This window comes from Diabrotica undecimpunctata, chromosome 8 (genome assembly GCF_040954645.1).
Source record: "Diabrotica undecimpunctata isolate CICGRU chromosome 8, icDiaUnde3, whole genome shotgun sequence".
NCBI lineage: Eukaryota > Metazoa > Arthropoda > Insecta > Coleoptera > Chrysomelidae > Diabrotica > Diabrotica undecimpunctata.
In genome coordinates, this window is record NC_092810.1 from 142,667,273 (window position 1) to 142,694,701 (window position 27,429).

General features: G+C 34.9%; 1 protein-coding gene across 1 annotated transcript in view; it reads left to right on the plus strand.

Moving 5' to 3' along the window:
• LOC140448151 (monocarboxylate transporter 9-like) overlaps nt 1-27,429 on the plus strand; it is a 54,546-nt gene that overhangs the window by 11,793 nt on the left and 15,324 nt on the right. The window contains exons 3-4 of the mRNA XM_072541245.1: nt 15,080-15,476; nt 26,984-27,197. Coding sequence (XP_072397346.1) covers nt 15,080-15,476; nt 26,984-27,197 — 611 coding nt within the window. The remainder of the gene's footprint in view (nt 1-15,079; nt 15,477-26,983; nt 27,198-27,429) is intronic.

The window sequence follows — 27,429 nt, forward strand, 5'->3', positions numbered from 1 at the left end:
CGACCACAGATACCGTATCGTGCAAGGGACTCTGTTGTCGGCCGGCGGTCCCAGCGACGAGGATGCTTCGGTAGCAGAAAGAGGACGCCTTTCACTGTCATGCTAGTGTAAGTGTTGCCTTGTGTGAATGTGTTTGAGTGTGAATGTGTGCGAGTCTGAATCGGCAAGGACGAAAACCGTGTTCTCTAGTGATCCTTGTTCCTGTACCACTTCATAGACAGAGATCAAAATTATATTTTTCCCCCTAGTCTCCCCTCTACATTCTGGCATCAACGCCACAATGAAGCTTTATACCTTTCGTTAAACCCGATTATTTCCGATCGAATTTAAGAGAAGATCTCTCATTTATTTGAGAAGTAGCTACTAGGTGTGACAATAAAAATTGAATATGCCGACTGTTTACACCACTGTAGAAAGAATAATAATAAACTGGTATTTTGGGGACCATTCTGTAAGACCACTAATATTTTATTTATTACAGCTTTTCAAAACAGACCAATAAAAACTCGTAAACTCGTAAAAATAGACCCGTAAAAACTATATTGGCCATAATTCATCAATTTCGCAATTCAAAAGTTTCGCTGTACTAATGTCAGATGTAAACACTGCTGTCCATCATATCGTGAAAAGAAAATTTTCACGATAGAAAGAAGAAAAAAGAAAAAACAACTATCACTTTTATAAAATGCAGACCATTCAAGAAATATTTCCTGATGATCATTTTAAACGGATGGAATTCTGTAAAATTATGATGGAAAAATGCAATGGAAATAATAATTTTTTGAAAAATATTTTGTTTACAGACGAATTATCTTTCCCAAATCACAGGGAACATAATCCATCCATTGTACGTTATTAGTTTCAGTTATTAGTTTTATCTAAATGCAGTAAAATATCTTGAATTACTACGAAATCAAATTAGTCTTGAACTTTAACATCTTCAAATCATCATCATCGCCAGTCGTCGTTTCTGTTCATCGCCATCGTCCTCGTTCAAACCGTCCTTCCATCTCAGTCTTGGTCTACCTCTCTTCTATTTAATACTGGTGCCACTAATAGGCTGGATAATTTTCATTTGCTCTGACATTTTCAAATCAACTTAAACCAAATTTGGTTTTAAGATGGCTGTCCTTCACATAATGCACAGTCTGTCAGAGACTATTTAGTTTTAGTTTTTTCTGAACGTGTGATGAGTACACAAGGTAAAATAAAATGTTCCGCTCAGTCACTAGACTTAGCTTCCCTAGATTTTTATTTTTGGAGGATGCTAACGTGTTGACACGTTCACATACCTTGGCTCGCTAGTAACTACTACCAACAAAACAACAGAAGAAATTAAAAGACGAATAAACCTTACAAATGGGGCATATTATGGGCTCCAAAAACAATTCCTCAAGAAATTATTATATACAAGAAGAACTAAAATTATTATATACAATACATTGCTGAGACTGGTCCTCACAGATGCCACAGCAACATGGACCCTAACGCAGAAGGATGAAAGACTGTTGGAAATATTCGAGCATAAAAGACTCCTCAAAATATTTGGAACTATAAACAACCAAGGGCAATGGCGCAGAAGATATAATTTCGAATTATACGAACTCTTTAATGACCAAACGTCGTAACGTTCATTAAAACACAGCGACTTAGATGGGTTGGCACATAATACGAATGCCAGACAATATGATTGCTAAGAAGGTAACGACAAGAAACACCTATTGGAAGGAGATGCAGAGGCCGACCGTGCATTAGGTGGTTAGATGGAGTTAGGAATATTAAAAATCAAAAAAAGGCAACAGGTCGCTAGACACTTAACAGAATGGCGACGAATCTTATAGTAGGTCAGGATCCACAAAGGATTGCCGAGACAAAGATGATGATCATTGTGATGACGAAGATCGTAGAATAAACAGTGTAAATATGAACAGTTGGCGTCTGGTGTTCGAAGAAATAATCGGGATTGGCTTAATTGGCAGATTAAAGTAGTGATCAAGTCGTTTTTTCTTATCCATACTGGAGTATTTATAATTTGATGGAAACATGCTATAACACTGCTAGGTGCTCGGCATGATATCTGAACTATTGTAAACAAATTTATACGGATCAAATATCCGACTTACTTTAGTAAAGTGAGTTGTCGGGACCGGGCGAAGCGTGTTATGGACGTTTTGGACGTATTATCTCGTAGTTTGCTTCTTCGAAGGCATTCTGTTACATAAACCAGCTATGATATAACTCATAACAATATTTTTAAACATTCTATGAGATTTTTGATGATTAATATGTACTATACCGGAATGTTTGAAAGTGCCGTGGAAGTCAACGTGTTAAAATTAGTTTTATAAATATTCTCATTGCAATTGCAATGACTGCTTTGTTGTGCCGAAGCTTGTTTTTTCTTGTTCAACTTTTAAATCTCCGAATAAAATAGAACTGTATACATTTATTGATATTCTCCTTCTCCCTCTCCTCTTTTCCTCTATTTACTTTCGTTTTTCCTGCATTTTTATTTCGTGTTTCTTTTTTGGTTATAAATTCACTTAAGTCAAGAAGAAGCTATCCGTGTTTGATTACAATCAATCTATAAATATAAATTATTCTTAGCATTATTTTTAAATCCATTATTTAATATACTTAGAGATAACAAAAAATAGAACCGTTTTTTAATTTAATTGTTTTAACTCCCGCCAAATGTATGACGCATTAAGGAAAAGCAATCGTATCATATACAGTATGGCCCATTTATACTAATAAACTTTTTGTTTGATAACTCATCGGAGGAAGTAGTATCAAATTGTAAGATCTCAATATATGGGTAGCCAATCTATTAACAGACTACCACGGCCTATCCAACGATTTGGAAAATTTTCGTTTAGTCATTGTTTCACAGTTCTGACGTAATGAATAGAACAGCAATCTAACTGGATGCACAAATTTGATTGTTCATTAAATGGAAGCTCATGAATAGCATTCCAAAAGAAAGGACCAATAATTCGGTCGTTCAGTATGCCACACACAAAAAATTTTTTTTGAGAATTTACAGTTTATTACCAATCTGCTGTCCAATAGCGACGATTTTGTGATTTTGCTACTCTATTTGTGGTGAAAATGGCTTCATCACTAAACAACAGTTTTTTAGAAAATTGATATTGTTTAAATATTCCAGTTGATTTGATCATTCTTCTTCTTTGTAAGGGGTTATTTTTGTAAATTAGTTTTGGTAATGCAACATATTCATAATTGGAATGTTTTAAACATAATTTATTTTCATTACCTTATTGCAGCTAATATTAGGACGATCAGCATGTCGCATTAAATATTATACAAATTTCTCGGGCACCTCTATCGTTGTCTCCCAAAAGAAGTATAACTTCAATTTTTTCTCTCAAAAAATTCTCCATTTTCGACTAAGAAAAAGTATCGTAGTATCCCCTGGAAATTTGAACAAACAATTTGAATAAACAATTTAAATTATGTCAAGAAGTAGATCGTTTATTACATGACATTTAAAACAAAATTGGTTGAAATCGGTTATTAATTTCAAATATAAATGGGCCACACTGTATGTATGTATTATGGTTGTCCCCTTGTATCTATCTCTAACTCAAGATTAAAAGTTATTAGAAAGACGTTGCTTTTATCTCACTATATCTTAATAGGACATGAAAGTTCTTAAGGTTATCATCAAAATGAAAGTCAATTTGAATTAATTATTTGATTTTAAAATCTAATCAACTCATTGAACAGATTTATTGATGAATTCATGGATACTTAACTCTCCGTTCATCGGGTGACCATTATGAAAGACTTTCGGTCGGGTGTGGTCTGTGAGGACCAAAATGAAATACCGCCTCCCGAGCAACAGCATACATTTTATTGCTAATTTCACATCAACGTGTTTTAAACAAATCATTTAATATATAATGTTTATTACAGAAACAATTCCAAATTTTTTTTAAGTTGTATTAGGTAAATTTTAAAAATGTTTACAATTTCAACGCATATTTTTTCAAATTTGTGAACAGCGACTGAATAATGAAAAAACAAAAACATTTAAAACTTTAATTAGAAACAAAGTACTACAAAAACATATATAAACTAAAAAATTAAATTGTGAGCACAAACTACAGTGGTCAAATTTTCTAAGCAATCTTTGCAGCATACCATTATGTGGTCCATACATAGCCAGGATTTGCAAAAAAAGCGAGTTTTGCGTCTTTTGAAATATTTACAATTTCCTCTCTTACCTGACTGGGGCTCTGGTACAACGTCGACCTCAATGCCTGAGAGTCTCAAGGCCGAAGCACGCACAGCTTTTGTCAAATGCTCTCGGTCGTATACTCTCCTGTACCAATTCCATACCTAGGTTTTTTTGGAATAATCTTCGCGTTTTGGAAAATTCTCCATCTGGGTTGTTGCCTTTATAAATTACAAATGCATTAATTGCTGCGAGATTAAGAAGATTATAAACTATTACCATTGGCTAACGTTTCGTATTTCTGGAAACATTATATGATGTGATAATTCTGTCTACAACATCTACTCCACTCTTTGTGGAAATATAAACAGTAATTATTTCTGGTTTTTTCTGATCACCAGTATCTTCATCAATCCGATCCTCTCTGTGCACAGTGGAAACAGCAATCACATTTTTTCCTTTCTTCTGTATATTCTTCTTCGTTGCTAAATGCAAAAACTCAAGAATATACCTGCCTATTTTTAATTTGCGTTATTTCTGGCCTAGTGAAACAAGATTGCAAGAAAAATACAACTAAGAAGCAGTGCAAAAATATTGTTACACATTTGAACGGGTGGGGTCTGTCAGGACAAACGGCCATGCAGCAGCTATTTGGAAATTTCAAAAAGAGTTTTGTATAAAAAAAAAACGAATGGTATTTAGTTTCTAGGAAGGTACTGAAAAGGTAGAAATTTAAAAAAATAAAATGAGAGAATTATCCAAAATTTTTATTTTGTCGTAGATTCACAGACCACACCCGATGAACGGAGGGTTAATAAAACCCTATTTGATTGGTACCTACTACGTTTTCTTAAATGGAAATAGATTATGAAACTTGAAATTGATTTAATGCTTTATATAGGGTGTTCTATGAATATGTGTAAATATTTCAACCGCAAAATTTTGGAAACCATCAAGGCTATAGAAGTTCTGCCGAAGCAGCTTTACTGTACTAGAGGTTCACCTGCAGGACTCCAATTGGAGCAATCGAACCTCCAATGATTGGAGTCCAATCTGCCTCTTTGTTGAGGTGGGTTTGATATTCTCTCGAGGTCTTTTTTTACCTTCGGGTTTTACCAGTTCCGCCACTCCGGTTTTCTGTGCTGTACGTCCCAGTTGCTATTCTTCCCTCTTTCCTTAATCAAAAAATTGACAAGAGAAATCCATATAGAAATCTTCATAGAAGTAGTGAGATCACGACTAAACATAAAAAGCCCTATAGAACGACACCCTCTCATGGTGCTTGGAGGGGTTGACAGAAGTTTGTCAAATATGTTAATTATTCGTATAATCTGTTATATCGATTTTAACGCCCGTGTTGACAATGATCTAGTTCCTGGAATAAAACAACGATATAATGAAAATATCAGAAATGAAAAGGAAGACCTTCTGACGGACCTCTGCAGCATAAACGAAATACGTATTAATAATACATTTTTCCCTCACAAAGAACAATTCAAATATACTTTTGAAAACAGTAGAGGACAAAGATCTATGATAGACTATATTCTGTCGAATAGAGAGTTACAGCCCTCTCAAATCTTGGATGTAAGAGCACAAACATCAGCAGAAATAGGAAGCGATCATAAATTGGTATTGTGCAAAATCCGAATGAAAACACATATATGTGATAACAAAGCACCAGAATACACCACAAAGATAAAAGTGGAAAGCTTACAGAATGACTCCACAAGATATCTATTCCAAAAAAAAATAACCAATAAAAAGCAGAAATACATATATCACAGAAAGTGATGGAGTCGAAGAAAGCTGGGCAAAAATTAAGTCTAATATCTTAGCTTCGGTCAAGGAAGTTCTTATTGAAACAAATATAAATAAATAAAAATAAACCGTTCCCAAGGCGAAGAACTCCATGGTTTTGTACAGAAGTGAAGGAAAAATGTAAAGAAAAAAAAAAGCTTGCCTGAAATACATGTCAACCAAAACACAAGAGGTATACCATTTCTGTGTCTGATTGACCTAAAGAAGCGTTTGACAAAGTAAGATGTAATCCATCTTCTGAATAATAGAGAAGTTCCCCTAAATATTTTAAAAACTATCGAAAACATCTACCCAAACAACAAAATGGAAGTCAGAATAGATGGGCAACTTACAGAACCTCTAGAAATATATATATATACAATAGCACTAAAGGCCTTAGAGGCCCATGGCTTAAAAAGTTTGTTCTTTCTTCATTTTCGCTTTTCTTTATGTACTGAGATCTTCTCTGGCTCGATACGTGATTTTTCTCCATTCCTTCTTGTTATTCATTTTTCTTTTCTGGCCTTGTAGTCCAATTTCTTCCATATCTTTTTCTACCTCCTGATTCCATCTATTTTTTGGCCTTCCTTTTCTCTTTTTTAAAGTTATAGTGTAGTTCATTACCCTTTTTGAAGTCCTCGTGTTCGGCATCCTTTCTAGGTGACCTCGCCATCTTAGTCTCTGTGCCTTTATGACTCCTATTATGTTAGGTTGATTATATAATTTCTTTAACTCATCATTTGATCTTCTTATCCATAAACCGTCCCTTATTATTCCTCCATATATCTTCCTCAGGATTTTCCTTTCCCATATCTCCAGTAAATTTTGTTCATTTTTTGTCATTGTCCATGTCTCACTGCAGTACGTTACTATTGGTTGTATAGTTGTTTTGTATAACTGTATTTTTGCCTTTCTTGATAAAAACTTGCTTTTCAACATTCCACTAAGAGCATGTACACTTCTATTGCCTGCCATTATTCTAGCTTGTATTTCTTCTTTAATGTTAGGTTTGCGTGATATTATTGTACCTAGGTATGTAAATCTTTCTACCATTTCGAATTCGTATGATAATCTTTCTTCTACTTCTACTTTAAACTTTTGTCCATCCCTGAACTGATCATCTGTCCACTGCATACATTTTGTTTTAGTTTCATTTATGTAAAGTCCCATTTTCTTTGCTGCTTTTACTATTCTCTGTACTATCTCCTGTAGCTCTTTTTTTCCTCTTGCCAGCAACACTATATCATCCGCAAATGCCAAAACTTGGTGTGTTTTATGATATAGGAGTCCTTCTCTATTGATTTTCGCTTCTCGCATTATTTTTTCTAGGCATAAATTGAAGAGTAATGATGACAAAGGATCGCCCTGCCTTAATCCTTCGTTTACTATAAATTTGTCCGATACATGATTGTTTACTTTGACTCTGTTTTCTGTATTCTCTAAAGTAAGATGTATCATGCTACGCAACTTTCTGCTAACTCCCAGTTCCTCAAGGGTCTCTTTTAATTCCTTCCTTTTTATTCTATCGTATGCTTGCTGGAAGTCGATGAATAGCGCTATCGTTGGTAAGTTGTGTTCATAGCTTTCTGCTTGTAATTCTCTGATTATGAATACTTGGTCCGTTGTGCTTCTCCCTCGTCTAAATCCGCATTGGTATTCGCCTATTATATTTTCAACTTCTTTTTCTAGCTTATCTTTTATGGATTTTGATAGGATTTTATATACGGTATTTAGTAACGCTACTCCTCTGTAATTACTGCATTCTGTTTTGTCTCCTTTTTTGTGTAATGGGCAAATAATGGCTTCCTTCCAATCTTCGGGTATTCGTTCTTTTATCCATATCTCCTTTATGATCTTGTATATCCAATTATTTAGCAGTTTTCCACCATATTTCATCATCTCTGCTGTTATGTTATCGCTTCCAGGGGATTTGTTGTTTTTCAGATTTTTTATGATTTCCTCGATTTGTTCTTTGCTGGGTGAATTATCTTCTATGTCTTCTAAGTGTTCGATTCTTGCTTCTGTTTCCACGTATTCTCTTTGGTTTGACTTATTATTGCCATTTAGTAATTCATCAAAATACTCTTTCCATCTTTCGGCAATTTCTGTTTCCCCGCTTATATTATTTCCTGCTTTGTTTTTGACGAATATGGGTTTTTGTTGGAAACCTTTTTTTTTATTTCTAGCACCTTGATATAGGTTTTTTATTTTTTTATTTCTGTAATTCTCTTCTATTTCTTTTAGCTTATTTTCTATGTGTTTTCTCTTCTTTTCTCTCAGCACTCTCTTTACTTTTTGTCTTTGCTCCCTATATCTATTCTTTGTCTCTGTTGTTTCTTTCGTGATCATTTCAATCCTTAATGATTTTCTTATTTCTATTTCTTTTTGGCACTCTATGTCGAACCAGTCTTTCCTCTTTTTATTCTCTTGTTTGTTACATTCTTTTGCTGCTTTGTTCATTATTTGCTTTATGTTTTCCCATTTGTTCTCAGTTTGCTCTTCTATTTGTATCTTTTTTAGTTCTCTTTCCATTGTTTCCTCGTATATGTCTTGCTCTTTCTTTGTTGCTAATCGAATTGGGTTATGTATACATTTCTTTTTTTTTATTTTGTTTTTGTTTTCTGGTATCAGTTGCTTAATTTTGATGCCCACCATGTAATGATCTGAGTCGGCGTCTGGTCCTCTGTATGTTCTTATCTTCTTTATACATTGCTGTTCTTCTTTTTCGATGAGCACGTGGTCTATTTGGTTTTTAGTCTTTCTATCTGGCGATATCCAAGTTTCCTTATGTATTTCTTTTCGTTCGAAATATGTGCTCATTATGATCATATTTTTTTCTCTTGCGAAATCTATCAGGAATTGTCCGTTCTCATTAGTTTCATTGTGTTTACTATATTTTCCTATTGTCGGTCTAAATACTTCTTCCTTCCCTATTTTGGCATTTGCGTCGCCTAGAATAATTTTCATATCATATCTGGGTATATTTTCGATTGTTCTGTTTAATTCATTGTAGAAACATTCTTTGACATCATTATCTTTTTCTTCTGAAGGCGCGTGAATATTTATGAGGGTGATTTTTTGGTATTTTCCCTTGAACCTGATACTACATATGCGGTCTGATACTGGTTTAAACTCTACTAGTGCTTCTTTTAGCTCTTTTCTTATCATAAAACCTGTGCCTAACGTTCGATTCTTTCCACCGCTGTTAAAAAACATTGTATCTTCTATTTCTAATATATCATTTCCCAGTTGTTTCGTCTCCTGTAAAGCTACTATGTCAAAATGGAACTTTTCGATTTCTCTCGCTAAGTGTTTAAGTTTGCCTTCTCCATATGTGCCTCTTACATTCCATGTTCCCAAAAGTAAGTGTTCTTTTCGTAATGTTTTCTTGTGTTTTGGTCCCGTTATCATTTTTTTCCTCTTTTTTCCTTTTTTCGTATTATCGCTAACCTTGTTCTGTGCTTGTTTCGTCAACTTTATTCCAGTAGTACATTTAGTTGCTAGTTTTTTGATGTTTTTTTACATATTGCGCCTTCTTTGTCATTCCACTTCCATTCGCTGTTATTCACCCATATTTTTTTTACTCCAATCTTGACTTCATTTCCTTTATTTCTTTCTTCTTGAGCAATGTTTCTAATTGTTTTCTGTATTTCTCGTTCTTTTGTGGTTGCATCTTCGTTGATATATATTTTGTACTCTTTAATTTCTTTTAACTTGTGCTTTTTTTCCATTATTTTTCTTTTTTCTTCCTGGTTTTCCAATTCAATTAGGCATGTTTTTTCGCCTAACTTGTGAGCATTCCTTATTTTAACCTCTACTCCTATATGTTGTTTGATGAAATTATTGATTGTTCCTTTTAACCTTGCTTGCTCATATGTGTCTATCTTTAGGCCGTACATAACTATGTTATTTATTCGTCGGTGTTTTTCCATAACTTCCATGTTTTTTGTTATTTCTCTGAGTTCCTCCTTGATCTCTATATTTTCTTGTTTTAGTTCTGAATTTTCTTTTCTCAGCTCTCTGTTTTCCATTATGAGCTTTTCTATCGTTTCCTTGCATTCTTGTTGATTTCTTTTTATTTCCTTAATATCATCGGTGAGGTGGCTCACCATTATTAGTAATTGATCAATTTTTGTTGCCTCATTTTTTTTCTCTGGAGTTTTTGTTGGTGTTCTCGAAAACTTCTTGCTCTTTCTGAAAATGTTATCTTCTTCCTCGCTGTCTTTATATCTGTCCTTCCTTTTTGCCCCTCCTTCTGAAAGTGTATCATCACTGTCTAAATTTTTCATATATTTTTCCATTTTCCGGCGCCAAACACTGTCTTCCACCTCAACAGTTCAGAGAAGACAGCGTTTACCGTATTTATTTTATGTTTATTAACCGTTGTTATTTTTCTGTGTCTACCCCGAAAGTCCACTCACAACGGCAACGTCGCAATTTCAAAGGTCAGAGTTTCGTTTCTATGCTTTGATGTTAATTAGGCTTATCAATTACAGCGATCTTACTTTTTATAGGGCCTTGGTGTTTTCGGATGTAATTTCACCGATTTTAAAGTTTTTTCTTAGCACTCTCCTTCACTTAATGTCTTATATTGTTCACTGGATATTTTCAATAATTTATTTCCCGTTACAACTCTCAGAAATTGAGTTTATTGCAGACGACAAATAAAATATTTGTTTACGTTTTGGTTACCGTGTTGCCAATCACCTCTAGAAATAGGCAGCGTAATAAGACAAGGAGATTCATTGAGCCCCATGGTCTTCAATTTGATCATGGATGAAATCATCAAAAGCGTTAACGAAGAGATGAGAGTACTGAGAAGGATTACAGGAAATACGCTAAGAGATCGAAAGAGAAGTGAAGACGTTAGAAGAAAATATAACGTACAGTGTATAAATGAATGGACACAAAATAGAAAAAAAGAATGGAATAACCACAAAAGCAGAATGGAGGAGAGCCGTGTCATCAAAATAGCAAGAGATAAGTCACCAATCGGCAGAAGAAGTATCGGATAACCGCACAAAAGATGGACTGGCAACCTTCCATAGAGGTATTAATCCGCCAATGAACAAGCAGAATTGCTTATAAAGAGGAAAAAGAAGAAGAAGAATATGTTATATCCAAAATAAAATAACCACAATCTATAATTGCATGACCCATAGAATTATAGCGTTCCTTGGTACATAAAATTTAAATATTAATTCCATTCCGGCATAAATTAATGTGAATCAAATGCTGCATTTACTTTCCCCATAAAATTGTATTTTGATTGCGTTACTTTTATTTAATTATAGCAATAAAAATACTCCAAAGACTTAACTACACGCAATAGTCTAACACGGAAGCCAACAAACATCACTGAATGAAAGTTTTAACAATGTGGGTGTTGTTTCGTGAAATATGAGCGATGTAAAGATTTCCCTACTGGGAATAATGTACTGGATGAACGCATATAACTTTCAACATTATTTATTTTATGGCTTCTAGTTAGGTAATGTCCCTAATTTTTGAATAGGATAATCTTCTTATACTTAACTAGATTATGAATTTTTGTAAAAAAAGATTATATAATCTATTGTAGATTATGTATACTATTAATAATAATTGTAGATGTTGATTATGACTTTACAAAAATATTTCAGTTTATTCCAAAGTTTTTACTTACTTTATTTGTTTATCAATGGGCAAATTTCGATTAAAATTAATCAGTTTCGTCACTTAATATTGCTTATCACAAGATACAAGGTATCTTGTAATTTATATTGAAGACTATCCATACAATATAAAGACACTCCAGTAAAATATGGCGAAACATATCACATACGTAGCATTGTGGTTTTAATTCACTCTCCAGCAGATGTTTATGGGTGAGGGCGGTGTGGCCAATTCTCAGACAAGATAGGATGGTTTGATGCAAACGCTTATTTAGGGTTGATTTCTAAGGTAATATCGAATATTTAACTTCTCATTATTAAGTTCTTGATTATAGCTTTTACATCTAGATGTGGAATGTTTCTGGTTTTTACAGCTTCCAGACTCGAGACTGCTAATTCTGCCAAGGAATCTACTTCTTCTTTACCAGAAATTCCGATATGTGAAGAAGTTCATCAGGAGAAAGACTGATCCAATTCTGTCAAGAGACGGATATGGTTGTACCGAATACACTTTTTGAATTACACCCAAGAAGGCTTTATAGATGGAAAGCACCCAGCGATACCCCAGGGAAAATCATAAGAAACCAAATTGATTTTATCAACATAAACAAAAGATTTAGAAATTCTATCACCTCAACAAAAACATATCCAGCTGCAGATGTCTTCTTAGATCATAGTCTATTGGTGGCAAATGTCAACATACGACTCAAAATAATTCATAAGAAAATGAGGCCCAATATAGATATAAGCCTACTAAAAGAAAATGACATCCAGAAAAAAGTAAAAACAGATATTAATAAGAATTTTGTGAAAATAGTTGCAAGACACTACTAGAGACAGAGAAGAACAGTGGAACGAAATGGAGACATCTATTACCACAATTTCGCATGAATATCTAAAATCAAAAAGAGAAAAGAAGCAAAAATGGATGACAGATAAAATATTGCAGATGATGAAAGAGCAAATTAAAAGGTAGAAATGACAACGAATACAAAAAGTTGCATAAGACTATACTAAAGGAGATAAAAGGAGCAAAATAAGCATGGTTGACGGAGAAATGTATGGAAGTTGAAACACTACAACGCAAACATGACGATTTCCATATGCACAAAAAAAAATTAAAGAGGTACAGAACACCAGAAAACGCAATACAGGCATAGTTGTAGACATTGAAGGCCAGATTTTGACTACCATTGGAGATCAATTACAAAGATGGAAGAATATATGCAAGAATTATTCGAAGATGCAGCACGATGTCCGACTGAAATAAACAATCCCTACGGCCCAGAAATAACAAACGAAGAAGTAACTATGGCCATTAAGCGGATTAAAGGAAAACTTCTTTTTTTTAATAGCACAGTCTTTGATTTTGTGGTTGATAATTAAAAACCAGTAGAATTTGTACATGATTCGAGATTCCCTATTACTTTCTGTAGATGGGCCTGGAGAGTTTTATCATTTATCTCCTTAACAAAAATGATTAAATTACCAGCAAAAAATCTAGCTTTTACTGGTAAATCATTTCTTTTTCTTCTTCTTCTTCTTCCTCTTTACAAGCAGTTCTGCTTGCTCATTGGTGGATTAATACCTCTGTGGAAGGTTGTCACTCTATCTTTTGCGCGGTCCTACGAAACTTCTTCTGCCGATTGTTGACTTATCTCTTGCTATTTTGACTTCACGGGTCTCCTCCATTCTGCTTATGTGGTTATTCCATTCTTTTTTTCTATTTTTTGTCCATTCATTTATATACTGTACGTTACATTTTCTTCTAATGTCTTCACTTCTCTTTCGATCTCTCAGCGTATTTCTGGTAATCCTTCTCAGTACTCTCATCTCTGCCGTTTCCAGTAGCCTTTGCGTTGTGGCTGTGTGGGGTCTTGTTTCTGAGGCATATGTCATTATTGGTCTTACACTGGCTTTATAAATTCTTGACTTTATCTCAGTGTTAATGTGTCTGTTTCGCCATATAGTGTTATTAAGGCATCCTGCCAGTCTGTTTTTTGTACTTGATCTCTCACTTCTTTGTCCAGGTCTCCATAGCTAGACAGTGTAATTCCCACATTCCCAGGTATTTAATTTCCATTACTTGTTCAATACTGATACCATCAATTTCTATTTTACATCTGGTTGGTTCTTTGTTGACTACTATTGTTTTAGTTTTCTGAGATGAGATTGTCATATTAATTCTTTTGCTCTTATGTTAAATCTGTGGACCAGTCTTTGCAGACTATCTTCATCTTGGGCTATCAATATACTGGTAAATCACAAGTAGAAATATTATTTATTGCAATAAGAAATAGGGATACACTTAAATTAGATCCTTGAGGAATTCCTTTTTTTTTTAATTTTTGTATTAGAAAAAACGGCTTTATTATTACTTAAATTAAAATAAAAGATAAAAATTTTTTTTTGAATATAATATGTAGAATCTTTTGTCATGTTTAGTGAAAAAAAGAACAAAATTATTTTGAAACTAATTATATGTATGGTATGGTAAGTGTGGCAGTGGCATCCATCCCATTTAAAAATCGTGCAACCGTGTTTCCGATTAAAAAAACGAATCTTAGATACCTGTTATAAACCTCTTATTTCCCCATTTAGGTGGGATTATCAAGAGACTGAAAAGTAAATGCCATTTTAAACGGTTATTAGGAAGTTTCTGTTTATATTAACAAAAATGCATTTATTGCAAGGAAATTACACACAAAATGTGTCAGATATTGACACTTATATTTTTAGTGACCTGCTCCTGCTATCACTTTTAATTCTACTCATATTTAATGTCACCAATTTTTATTGGTCTATCTTAACTTATTAACCTAAGCAACTTAGCTATTTGGCTATAATAATTATTGTCATTGGTATATTTAAAACAATTTATAATTAACTCATTTTTTAGTGAATCATTGCAACCGTTCTATGTATATATCTATTTAGCCTTAGCCGTTTATGTTTCCATCTACACAAAATGCAAAGATACAATTGACGTTCTCCTATTATTGGTCTTTAAATAATATACAGTATGTCTTAGTAAGTTGGAACCAGATGAAATACTATGTTATTCATTTTTAAAAACAAAAGTAATCTTCAAAAAGGTTCTACAAAGACTAAAATCTAAAAGTGATTAAGTTCAATTAAACAAACTCAGCAAACTAGATACATTAGATCATTAGAATTAACAAACAATAAATTACACAATGGCGCCATTTTTAATGATTATTTCGTCAAAACTATAAACATTATGTCCTAGTTATTATATATTTATAGGATTATCTATATATAGAATATTTGAGGTTCCACCAGTTTTAATGTTTATGCCCCTTAAATATCACAAAACCTTAGTTGCCTTAATGCCTTAGTTCCGGATTCGTAATGTAAGTTTTATGACACAAAGAATAATCTTTTTTGTTTTGTGTTTAATTAGGTCCAATTGGCAGCGCCCTCGTTGACAAATACGGATGCATGTCAATGACAATCATTGGAGGAATCATCTGCACTATTGGCCTTGCTCTCAGTTCGTACGCACGCACCATCGGGGTAATGTATTTAACATTCGGAGTCATCGGAGGCTTAGGACTTACTTTATGTTTTGTAACAGCGGTAGTTTCAATAGCCTTTTGGTTCGAGAAGAAAAGAACGATAGCTTTGGGACTGGCCGCCAGCGGAACTGGATTTGGTACGGCAGTTTATTCCCCTCTGGCTACTTGGCTTCTCTTTGAGTACGGCTGGAGAGGAACACTGTTGATTACTGCTGGCTTTTTTGCCAATATGTGCGTTTGCGGTGCTTTAATGAGAGATCCAGACTGGATAATTGAAGAAGAGTAAGTATATGCTTAACTATATAACTCTATAACTCGTAAATGTTAGCCATTTGCCTCAATAAATGTTGGCTGTTGCAATCTTGTTCATTTAAGTTCCTCTCTGTAATTATTTTTTTTTATTTAAAAAATCCTTTATAAAAGGTATAAATATAATTAAAAAGACCCTTTCGGGCTACATCACATAATGTTTTCGGACTAAAAGTCCATTATCAGTGTATTATTACCAGGTATACAAAATTTGTTATGTGTTACATAATTGTTAAAAAGATGTTGTGATGTTGAAGTATATTACAGATACCCTATATGACAACGTAAGATTCCCAATAAGGGTTGTTGCTGACCCTCAGACAATGAATTTTGTTGTAAAAGATGTTGTGAAAGATGTTGTGATGTTGAAATATATTACAGATACCCTATATGACAACGTAAGATTCCCAATAAGGGTTGTTGCTGACCCTCAGACAATGAATTTTGTTGTATTTAAATATAATTGCATTATTGTTAATGTCATTGGCATTTTTCGTTGATGTAGAATTATCTCTGTTTCTTTGTACACTTTATACTGTCACATTCTCTTTTAAAATCTATAAATATCATATTTGCTTCCTTTTCATTTTTTTTTCTAGTACTTATCGCACACACAACGCCAGACGTGAGCGACCCACTTTTAAAACCAACAAATTTCATTCAATTCGTTGATTTGTTATTCGATATTCTTTTTAATCACTTTTTCTAACCACACCTGCGACAGCTGTAACGCTTGAAGCTCTGTTATTCTTAGATACCTGCTTGTAACCCTTTTTATAAATGGATGATATAAACTGTATACCAGGTGTACCAAAAGAAGTATGACCGTCGAATATTGCGCGAAAGTGGTTGGTTGTAAATTACATTGGATCGAAAAACTGAAAAACATGTTTTCAATATTGACACCTACCACGACTCCTGGGGTGGGGCGGGGGCAACTTTGAAATATTAAATAAGAACCCCCATTTTTATTACAGGTTTGGATTTCTTATGTAAAAATAAGTAACTTTTATTTAAGATATCTTTTCGAATTATTGATAGATGGCGCTATAGTCGGAAAAATACGATTTATCCTGATAAGCTAAGAAAATTGTGGAATCAATCTAATATCTCGAGAAATACACTGTTACGTGAAAAACCAAAAAATAGGTGTTTAATATTTTCAAAAATATATTCACTGACACCAAACACGACTCCTTCCACTACGTCTTGGGGGTGGAGCGAAGGGCAACTTTGAAATCCTAAATAGAAAAGCCCTGTTTTTTATTGCAGATTTAGATCCTACCATAATTCAGTAACATCAAAATTGGTTTGCATATTTTTGATCTGCATTTATTTATTTAGGTATGTTTATTGTTTTTCAGCGATTTCGGGGCCATATATAGCGAATGGAAAACAATTAAGGATTAAACTTTAATTTAGAATCCGAAACTACATTATAAAATGGGGTTTTCTATTTAAGATTTTAAAGTTGCCTCTGCCACCCCCTAGAGGGTAGGGTTGGGAGGTCGTGTTTGATGTTATTGAATAGATTTTTGGAAAAGTAATAAACACGTGTTTTTTGATACGAGTATTTTAAGATTCTATTAAATCTTATCAACTTTCTACAGACTATTCAGTTGTTTTTGGCATAGCACAATCACAATACACAACAATAACTCGATTTTAAAGCTATTAAGCTAAATTTAATGTGTATTTATAAATACAATTTATTAATAAATAACATATTGTGAATCAAATTGTGTAAGAAATTAATACATAAACAAAATTTTTACTCTAAAAAAGCGGCAACACTGGAAACAGTTTTGCCAAAGGCTGAACTGTCATTGACATTTGGAGTATTCCCGTATCAGTGGCGTTACGATCGTCTCAATCTATTATTTAATTAAAATTATTATTTTGTGGAGCATTAAACTTAAACAGTTATTTTATAAAATTTATATTATTGAAAATAATAAATGTTTTTGGTTATATAATCAATATAATTCTAAAATTCTCAATATAATTATGATTATATTTTTCTGATTATTATACTGACACAGATATACACGTGCTATTTCAGAGATGCAGGAATGTGAATTGTGACATATACGTATGCTTTATAGATTACCAGCAGGCATTTGACAGAGTAAAACATAACAAATTAATGACTCTAATGCAAGAAATTGAAATTGACAACAAAGATCTTAGAATTATCAGAAACATTTACTACAATCAAACGGCCAAAATCAAAATAGAAGACCAGTTAACTGATAAAATTGCAATAGAACGTGGAGTACGACAGGGTTGTATTTTGTCTCCATTGTTGTTCAATATTTATACTGAATGGGTATTTAAGGAAGCTTTAGACGGTTGTGCGAAAGGAATACTAATAAACGGTGAATGGTTGAATAACATTAGATATGCCGATGACACTATAGTTTTTGCCGATAATCTGAATGACTTACAGATATTAACAAATCGCATAACAGAAGTCAGCAACAGATACGGACTAGCTCTTAACATAAAGAAAACCAAATTTATGATAATTAGTAAAAAACCAATACTAAACGCTCAACTTACAATCAACCAACAGAATATCGAAAGAGTCGAGCAATATACATATCTAGGCACCAAGTTAAATAGCTAATGGGACCACTCAACAGAAATTAAACAGCGAATAATAAAACCAAAAGCAGCATTCGTTAGAATGAGAACCATTTTCAACAGTCGAGACATATCATTAAAAACAAAATGCCGTCTATTGAACTGCTACACATTCACAGTTCTGCTCTGCGGAATGGAAAGTGGACACTGACTGTTGCATCTATGAATCGGCTCGAAGCTTTCGAAATGTGGTGTTATAGGCGCATCTTACGTATATATCCTGGGTTGACAGAGTTACTAATGTGGGGGTCCTGCGTAGAATGGGGAAAGAATGTGAAATTCTCATGACCGTCAAAACTAAAAAGTTGGAATATCTAGGACATGTAATGAGAAATCAAGAACGTTACGGCCTTCTCCAGCTGATTCTCCAAGGGAAGGTAAATGGTAAGAGAGGACCGGGAAGAAGACGCATTTCCTGGCTTCAAAATTTACGAAAGTGGTATAACACGACTACCACTGAACTGTTCCGCGCTGCAATAAACAAAGTAAAGATAGCCGTGATGATCGCCAACATCCGGAACGGATAGGCACTTTAAGAAGAAGATTATACTGATCGAGCGGTTCCGTATGGGTGTCGTATTATTAGCTGTGAAATTTGAACTCTAAGGATGATGGTCTGGAAATGTTAAATACGAGTGACTTCACTTTGTATAAATCGTGACGTGCAACGTTTTTACTTTAAAAACTGATATATTAGACTGTTTCTTTAATTTTCTTAAGGTATCAGGATAAATCGTCGATTGCAACACTATCTATCAGCAATTCCACAAAAATGGTTCGAATAAGTATTGCTTAATTTTTATGGGGAATTCAAAAATCTTCAGTAAAAAAATGGGGGTTACCATATAAGATTTTAAACTTGCCCTCATCCGCACTATATGGGGGTCGTGTTTGGCGTCATTCGATAGATTTTTGAAAAATATTCAAAAGTTTTTTTACGTTTTTCGATCCGATGTATATTTCGCGAAAAAATAGACTCGTCCCGCTTCTTTTGGCACACCCGGTATAATAAAAATATATGTGCCATCACGATTTTAAATATTATTTAATTGAAATATGTCAACATCATAATTTGACGAAGAATCATTTGGCGGTATTTAAAAGAAATTATTTCGGGAAAGGCCTCGAGAGAAATATAAATAGAACAAAATTATTATAAATAGAACTAGAGAATAACATAAATAGTTTTTAGACCAAAAACATTTACACACACATTTATGAAATATACTACTTGAAAGCAAGAAATTTAATTTAAGTTCCATGAAAAGATGCGAAAAAATGTGCAAACTAAAATAAGATATAAATAACTTGAAATGGGAAATAATAGTTCTTGCAGGAATAAAAAGAAAAGGTGGTTAACATGACAATGCGTAGGTTTAATTGTTAGCAACTTATATTAGAATGGACGTGAAGAACAAAGTCTTAATGATGTAGAATTTTTATATCTAAGAAACGAGTACATAAAATAGAGCAGTCCGTAGGATGATCCGAAAGACTGCAGTGATAAAGCTATATATAAACGAGAAAATTACATTAATAACTATTCAAGTATACACCCCAACCAGAGCACACTTCTATGATTAAATGATGAGTCCTTCCTAAAAAGAGCCAAATATAATGCTCGGAACACGTTTTATAAGAAAAACCGTAAAGAATCCGTAAAGAAATAGACTACATGCAGAACATACATCAATGAGGATATTAAATATAGTTTCAATTATATAAATCATCATCATTTTGGCTTTACAACCCTGTTTGGGTATTTCCATATTTCTTATATCTTGATCTATGTTATCTAGACCTTGTTCTGGGTCTTTCTCTTCTTCTTTGACCAATAGGTCTATCAAGGAGCGTTTTTCTAGCTGGGTCGGTTTGCTCCATCCGCATTACATGGCCTACCCTCCTCAGACGTCCTATCTTAATGTGTTTTACGATATCTGGTTCCTGGTATATTCTATAGAGTTCGAAGTTGTATCGTCTTCTCCAGACACCATTTTCATTTACTGCTTCGTAGATTCGCTTTAGGATTTTTCTTTCGAAATATCCTAACATGTTTTCATTGCTTTTTGTTAAAGCCCAGGTTTCTGAGTTTTACTTTTGTATTTCTTGATACTATAGATTTAAAAAGGAGATTAAGCCCAAAATAGCATCTATTGGCCGTGCAAATTCTGTGGTAGTGTCATTTTCGGTATTGACGAGCGTTCCAAGGTATACAAATTCGTTAACTGCTTCGATGACATCATTTTCTATAACAAGTGGCCGTAGTATTTGTGGTTGCGTACTTATTTTCATGTATTTCGTTTTATTGGTGTTTATTATTAAACCCATTTTTGTAGCCGCTTTCTTTAGTGCTACGTACGCCTCTCGTGTTGCGTTTTCCGTTTCCCCAACAATATTAATATCATCAGCATGTCGCTGGATGTTAACCTCGGGAATAAGCGAAGGTAGTCCAGTCGTACTATCCATAGCTGTGATGGACCGGAGCATGTAAGGATCACGGTCCGTGGTCATATAGATCGTATATGAACACTAAGCTAGAGGGAAAATACCTTTTAAATAAATGTAATTAAATGTTTATTAAAGCTAAGAATATGCAAGTAAATGTGGATTAGTTTTATAACTAAGAATCTGTAAACAAAGAGTTAGTTATCTTAATACTAAGAATCTGAAAATAAGGTGTTAATTAATCTTAGAACTAAGAATCTGCAAGAGAAGGTCGTTAGTTACCACACCTAAGACTAATTAATGCAAAAAGTAAAAAAAGTAAAATTTGAAAAAAAGTGAAAGTCCCAAAAATTTCGGAAATCATTTGTGTTATTTCTAAATGTCAGATTTTGTTCAAAATGCGATATAAATGTTTGTCGTAGTGACTTCGGGACGAATCAACAAAGACATGTAACAATATATCAATAAAAAAATAGTTATTAACAATTTTCGAATCGAAAATTGTTAGTCGAAAAAGACCTGAAATGTGAAAATAATCCTAAGATATTTTTATATCGAAATGTTTCAAAGTCCAAACAGTAAAATAAAAATGTTAGAAAAATAATATAAGTTGTTTTATCCTGAAAAGAAATAAAATATTAGAAATATTTTCAAAGTCCCTACGAGAGAAAATAATGTTAGTAAATTCTCTAAAGTTATTTTCGGTCTGAAAATATTTCAGAGTCCCTAAAATAAAATATCAAAAATCTTTCTAAGTGTCTGAAACAGAAAATAATTTATATTTTTATACTAAATCAAATTAGTAAAATACGGGAAAAGAAAAATGTTATAAAAATTCGGCTAAGTCCCGCTCAGGGACTTAGTAAACCTAAAAGAGAAGAAAGTCGAAATTCGGCGAAAAATACCAATTAATAAATGTTAGAAATTATTCTAAGTTCGTTTAAGAACTTAGAAAAATAATCTGAAAAAAGAAGTTAAAAATAACAATAATTTCACAGATTATGCTAAGTTAAAAATGCCCTGAAAATATCAAATAAATCTTACCAAAAATTCGTCCAAGTCCAAAAGACGATTTAATTCGAAATAAAAAATTTCACACGAAATCTCCTAAATCGAAAAGCTGAAAATAAATACAATTTAAATATAAAATCGACACTAAGTCTCGCTAGAGAAAAATCCTGCAATAAAAAGGATATCGGTTAGGTAATAAAAAAAAGAGCAGAGTTTCTAGGAACTTAATCTACCAGAAGGTCTCTGTATGCCAAGAAGGTTGGATCTGCGGACCTTTCCTGACCAGAACGAATTGTTGGCCATCGTGCTCCCATATTTATTTAGAATTAATTGGGTCAACGGTTTCTGGCGCTCTACCATTGGACCTGCACGATAGCCAATGCCCAATTTCGGATAATAAATACCATTGGCTGCAATTATGTTGCCATTTGACCAATGGAAAATCCGCAATTGAGCTGCAATTTCGGGAAATACAATTGGCTGCAATTAAGGTTGCAAGTTGACCAATCGTAGAGCCCGAATTTTGCTATTGGCGACATCCCCCCAGCTTTGGAGACCTTCAGGTGATTTACGTTTATTGAAAAAAAAAAACTAAAAAGTACATTCATGTAACTCATCCGCCTTGACTATGTGGAAGCCTGTTCCTTTATTATGTTTAGTCAAGACGGACTAACAGAAAATAAAAATTCTTGTTAAAAATATAAAATCTTTGCACCACTTCACTATACGTCTTCCTCGATGGCGACGTCGTCTCGTGGAGGTGGTGCGGGGCGGATATCATCTACGTGGATCAGCTGGTCGACGTCCTGGTCTCTGTGGACTTCGTAGGTGTGGTCGCCGGCTGCCCCGGAATGGGGGCCCATCCAGGTCTCTCCAAAGTTGCCCTTTTGGTGGTTCCTCACCAGCACTTGTTGGCCTGGAATGTATCGAGGCGGTTGACGAGTGGCTTTCTGCACAGCTTGCTGGACACGCTGTTCCCTTGTCTCTCTTCGCCCGGCCTCGAAGTTGGTCTCCTGGGTTCGTCGAGGTCTGTATCCGAGGAGGAGCTCCGCAGGGGTCTGGCCGGTGGCGTCGTTGGCCCTGGTGCGGAGTGTGAAGACAATGTCTCCGACGTAGGTGTCCCATCGGGGGTCTTCCGGTGAGGACACTCTGACTCGTAGTCCCTTCTACAACTCCGGGACTCTCCGTTCGACGGGGTTGGCCCTCTGGTGGTAGATAGGGGCCTTTTCACCTGCAATATTGTGCCGACGCAGGAACCTCTCCCAGGTGTCAGTACGGAACTGGGATCTCTTGTCGGTGATGATGGTGTTTGGTCGTCCCCATCTATTGCAGATCTCGTCCTGGAGAAAGGAGGTGATGTCTCTGGACTTGGATGAAGTCGTGCAGCGGTATTCGAGCCAGTTGCTCGACAGTCGGTGGCCAGGAGGATATAACGGTCCTTTGTTCCTCTGGCTGGAGGATAAGGACCTAGCACATCGAAGGAAATCCTCTCCCATGGATTGGTGGGGGCCCTGGGTACTATCGGAGCTCTGGGTTTTCGCTTGGAGGCCTTGGTGGTGGCGCACTTCAGGCAGGTCTGGACGTGTCGGACTATGTCTTTGGTCATGACGGGCCAGTAGTATATTTCTCGAATGGCTCGAGACGTCTCATCCTGTCCCGGATGGTTAGCTTCCTCACTGTCATGGTAAACTTGCAGAACCTCAGCTCGGAAGCAACCGGGGACTAGCAATCGACGCCATTCTGGACGTAGAAGGCAGTGTGGTTTTCAACCAGGAACTCCTCGACGAGGCCTCTCTCCATCTCGTCACGTGGCCCTCTGGCTTGGATATGCCGCCAGCGACGGATGAACCTCTGCATTCCGTGGTGGGTGAGGTGTGCCATCTGGATTCGGGACTGCAGTGGCATCTCGATGAGGTCGTCGAGGATTGGGTGCTCAGCGCCGTCTTCCTGGTCGTCAAGTAGGTACAGCAGTGGGAAGGTGTCTTCTTCCGAAGTGGTCTGCTGTGGCCATTCAAGTCTGACGACTTCTACGTCTGGGTCGTAGGGCGTCTCCTCCTCTGTGGTCGGATGACGGGACAGGTGGTCTTGGAGCTGGTTTTCCTTGCCGGCGATGTGGACTGCCTAGAAGTTGAACTTCTACAACAGCAAGGCCCATCTTGACAGCTTGGCTTTGTCGGATTTGAACGGAGTTGAACCATAGAAGGGTTGTCGGTGTACAGGGTGGTGAATGCCTGGTCCTCGAGGAAGTACTTGAATCGTTTGAGGGCCCAAACGACTGCGAGACATTCTTTCTCGTTGATATGGTACCTCTTCTCAGCTGGCTTCAGCTTGGTGGAACCATATGCCACGATGCGTCGATTCTCGGGTTCACCTTGGAATAGAACTGCTCCCATGCCTATCTCAGACGCGTCCGTATGCAGGCTGAAGGGGAGGCTGGCATCTGGCCGTTGCAGTTCCATTCTATTTGATATGGCGTTCTTGATGTTGTTGAACGCCACATCAGCTGCTTCATCCCATTTGAATCGCTGTTTTCCCGCTGTTAGGTCAGTCAGCGGGGTGACCATCTCGGCGAAGTTGGGTATGAAGTCACGGATCCAGCTGACCAGTGAACCCTTGGATTCTGTCTCGGGCAGCAAACTGGCACTTCTTCAGTGACACCCAAAGGCCGTGGCAAACAGTTTTGTTATCCTTGCAGAGTGACTGAAGTGATCGATCAGCCCCTGGAAGAATGTGTTGTGGTCCAACTTCGGAGTAGCGTGGGTTGTGGCCCATGTGGCTGCTTCTCCGTCCAGTCCTTGGTCCAAGAGGTAAGCCGTCCAGTGTCTCTCTTCGAAGTGTTAGTTATCTTAATACTAAGAATCTGCAAATAAGGTGTTAATTAGTCTTAGAACTAAGAATCTGTAAGAGAAGGTTATTAGTTATCACACATAAGACTAATTAATGCAAATATTGATATCATCAGCATGTCGCTGGCTTGAACCCTCGGGAATGAGGGAAGGTGGTCCAGTCGCACTATCCATAGCTGAAATGGACCGGAGCATGTAAGGATCACGGTCCGTGGACATATAGGCCGTATATGACCACAAAGCTAGAGGGAAAATAACTTTTTAAAGAAATGCAAATAAATGTTACTAAAACTAAGAATCTGCAAGTAAAGTGTCAATTAGTCTTAGAACTAAGAATCTGTAAGAGAAGGTTATTAGTTATCACACCTAAGACTAATTAATGCAAAAAGTAAAATTGAAAAAAAAAGTGAAAAAAATGTCACAAAAATTTCGGAAAACAAGTGTAATTTCTAAATATCAGATTTCGTCCAAAATGCGATAAAAGTGTTTGTCGTAGTGACTTCGGGACAAATCAACAAAGACATGTAACAAAATATCAATATAAAATAAAACAATTTTCGACTATCGAAAATTTCCTAAGTTGAAAAGACCTGAAATGTGAAAGTTATTTTTATATTGAAATATTACAAAGTTCAAACATTAAATAAAAGATTCGAAAAATCATAAGTTATTTTATACTGAAAAAGAAATAAAATATTAGAAATATTTTCAAAGTCCCTACAAGAGAAAATAAAATGTAAAAAGCTAGTTATATTAAAAAGGAAAAAATTGACAGTCCTGACACAAAAATTATATCTCAGCTATATTGGAATCAAACTGACAATATAGACTAAATCAAAGACATGTATTGAAAGAGCCCGTACATCATTCATTAAACTTAAGTTTTTATGTTGTCGGGATATAAGATTAGAGCTACGCCCATGGATGCTTCGGTGTTACCTTTTCTCTACTCTTCTGTATGGCATGGAAGCATGAACACTAAAACAGGTACATATAAATAAATTGCCCGCCTTTGCACTTTGGTGCTACACAAGAGTCCTAAGAATATCATGGATTCAAAGAATGTCAAACGTAAAAGTAACTTTAGGACATGGAGCAGAAATAATATTGGCTATCAAAAGACGAAAATTTAAGTACTCAGAACGTGATGAGAGCCCAAAAGTACTTATTATTATAATCATTATACAAAGTAAAATTAGCGGATAAGAATATCTTGACTTAAGAAACTAAGCGGCGGACGTAAGCTATTTAGAGCTTCAATTTACAGAATGCTCAACATTTCAAGGTAAAAATGTTTTAATCAACGATACTCCAAAAATATTGGCATAAGCATCTTAATGCTTGACATAGATTTATTACTAGTATTATAAGATTAAAATTTAGACAATCATGCTATCGTCTGCATCTTTTTCGAATGAAAGTTCTACAAACTGATACTGATGACTGCAAATATTGTGAAAAACGGTGGTTTGGGTTTGGACCATTTTGTGTGTTTAAATTTAAAACCCAGAGGTGCGTACAAAAAATTATAAAAGAATTTGTTTTAAATAAAATCCCTCAATCCCCAGCTCAGTTTAATGTCAGCAGTCATGTCAGCGAATGACGAGAAGAGTATGCCTGTTTTTCTCCTTTTTTGCCAAGTTCATTAATTGACACTAGGTGTTGTGGAGTGTTCTTTTCTTCCAACATTAGCAGAAAACCAAAACTTCTACAATGAATGATTATAACAGACGTCGATTAATTAACCTCTGTTGAAACAAGGTATATTTCAATGTTGAAGAAATACTGTAGACATTGAGTAAAGAATTTTATTTTATTTGAGCACTGTTGATTTTACAAACACTTTTTTTATAACGATTTGTCTTGAAATAACTGAGTTTAAAAACTACTTTTGCTATGTAAGTGAGTATGTACGTATAATACGTAGAGAGAGCGCGTTGCGTTAACTGGTGTGAAATATAGCTAGGTGTCAACTAAGGAATGCGATATGATTGTCTTTGAGAGTAGGTAAATGAGCCTTTTGTAGAGATTTTTAAGAGAGGGGAGATTTTACTATCTTTTTATGGCTTTCCAGTTTTGTAAATTCAAAAAGATGTTTTACGACCGTTTATTAAAAAACGCTTTAAGTGAGAATAAATAGAACAATAAAATGCAGGTATATAGAAAGATTCGGTTCACATTCTTTTTTATTACCATACAAGAAGGTCTGAGGTCTGACCTAGTTTTAATGGGTTAGCACCTCGCGTATTATGTAAATATTATATACAAAAGGGTTTGATTTAAGAGGTAATAAATAGTTAAAAGGTATTTAACGAAGTTTATACACTAGAAATATACAAATATTGTAAATTTTGTTGCTCAAACCAAAACAGGAAAAACGTGTTAAGAGTACAGGTTGGGAATCGTTTATTTGTTATAATCATATATTTTTTGTAATAATGAAAAAAATTAATTATAATAACTTGTTTGCTGCAGTGTTACTATTTACTTTTTAACTAAATCACAATGGCATAATAAAATATTTCTTTGTAGAAGAGAAGAGAAGAAGCTAAAAAAAGAGAGAAGGAAAAAGTCGAGCGCTTCTTCTATTGATACAGAATGTCTTGAAGAAATCAAACAGGTTCTTGAAGAAGGAGGCGACGCACAATATTTGCTTCAAGACGTCGACGCCACGTTAGATTTAAGCGATAAGGATAGATTTAATTCAGTTGTTGACTTACCTACGTTCGTTAGAGAAAACGAAAAAGTAAGTATTGCCTTTAATTGTTTTACCTATACATTCACATGTCGCTAAGTATTTACACAAAGGCTTTTTGCTATAAAGAAAAATTGTTTTCGAAGGATATGAGAAGTCAAAGGGAAAAACAATCTGAGTCCACAAAAACAGTTTTCATGGAGATCGAAATTTAATGTTTCAAATTAAAACAAATTGTTTTAACTCAACCGTATAAATCGGTATATTTTTTCAGTGGTAGGTT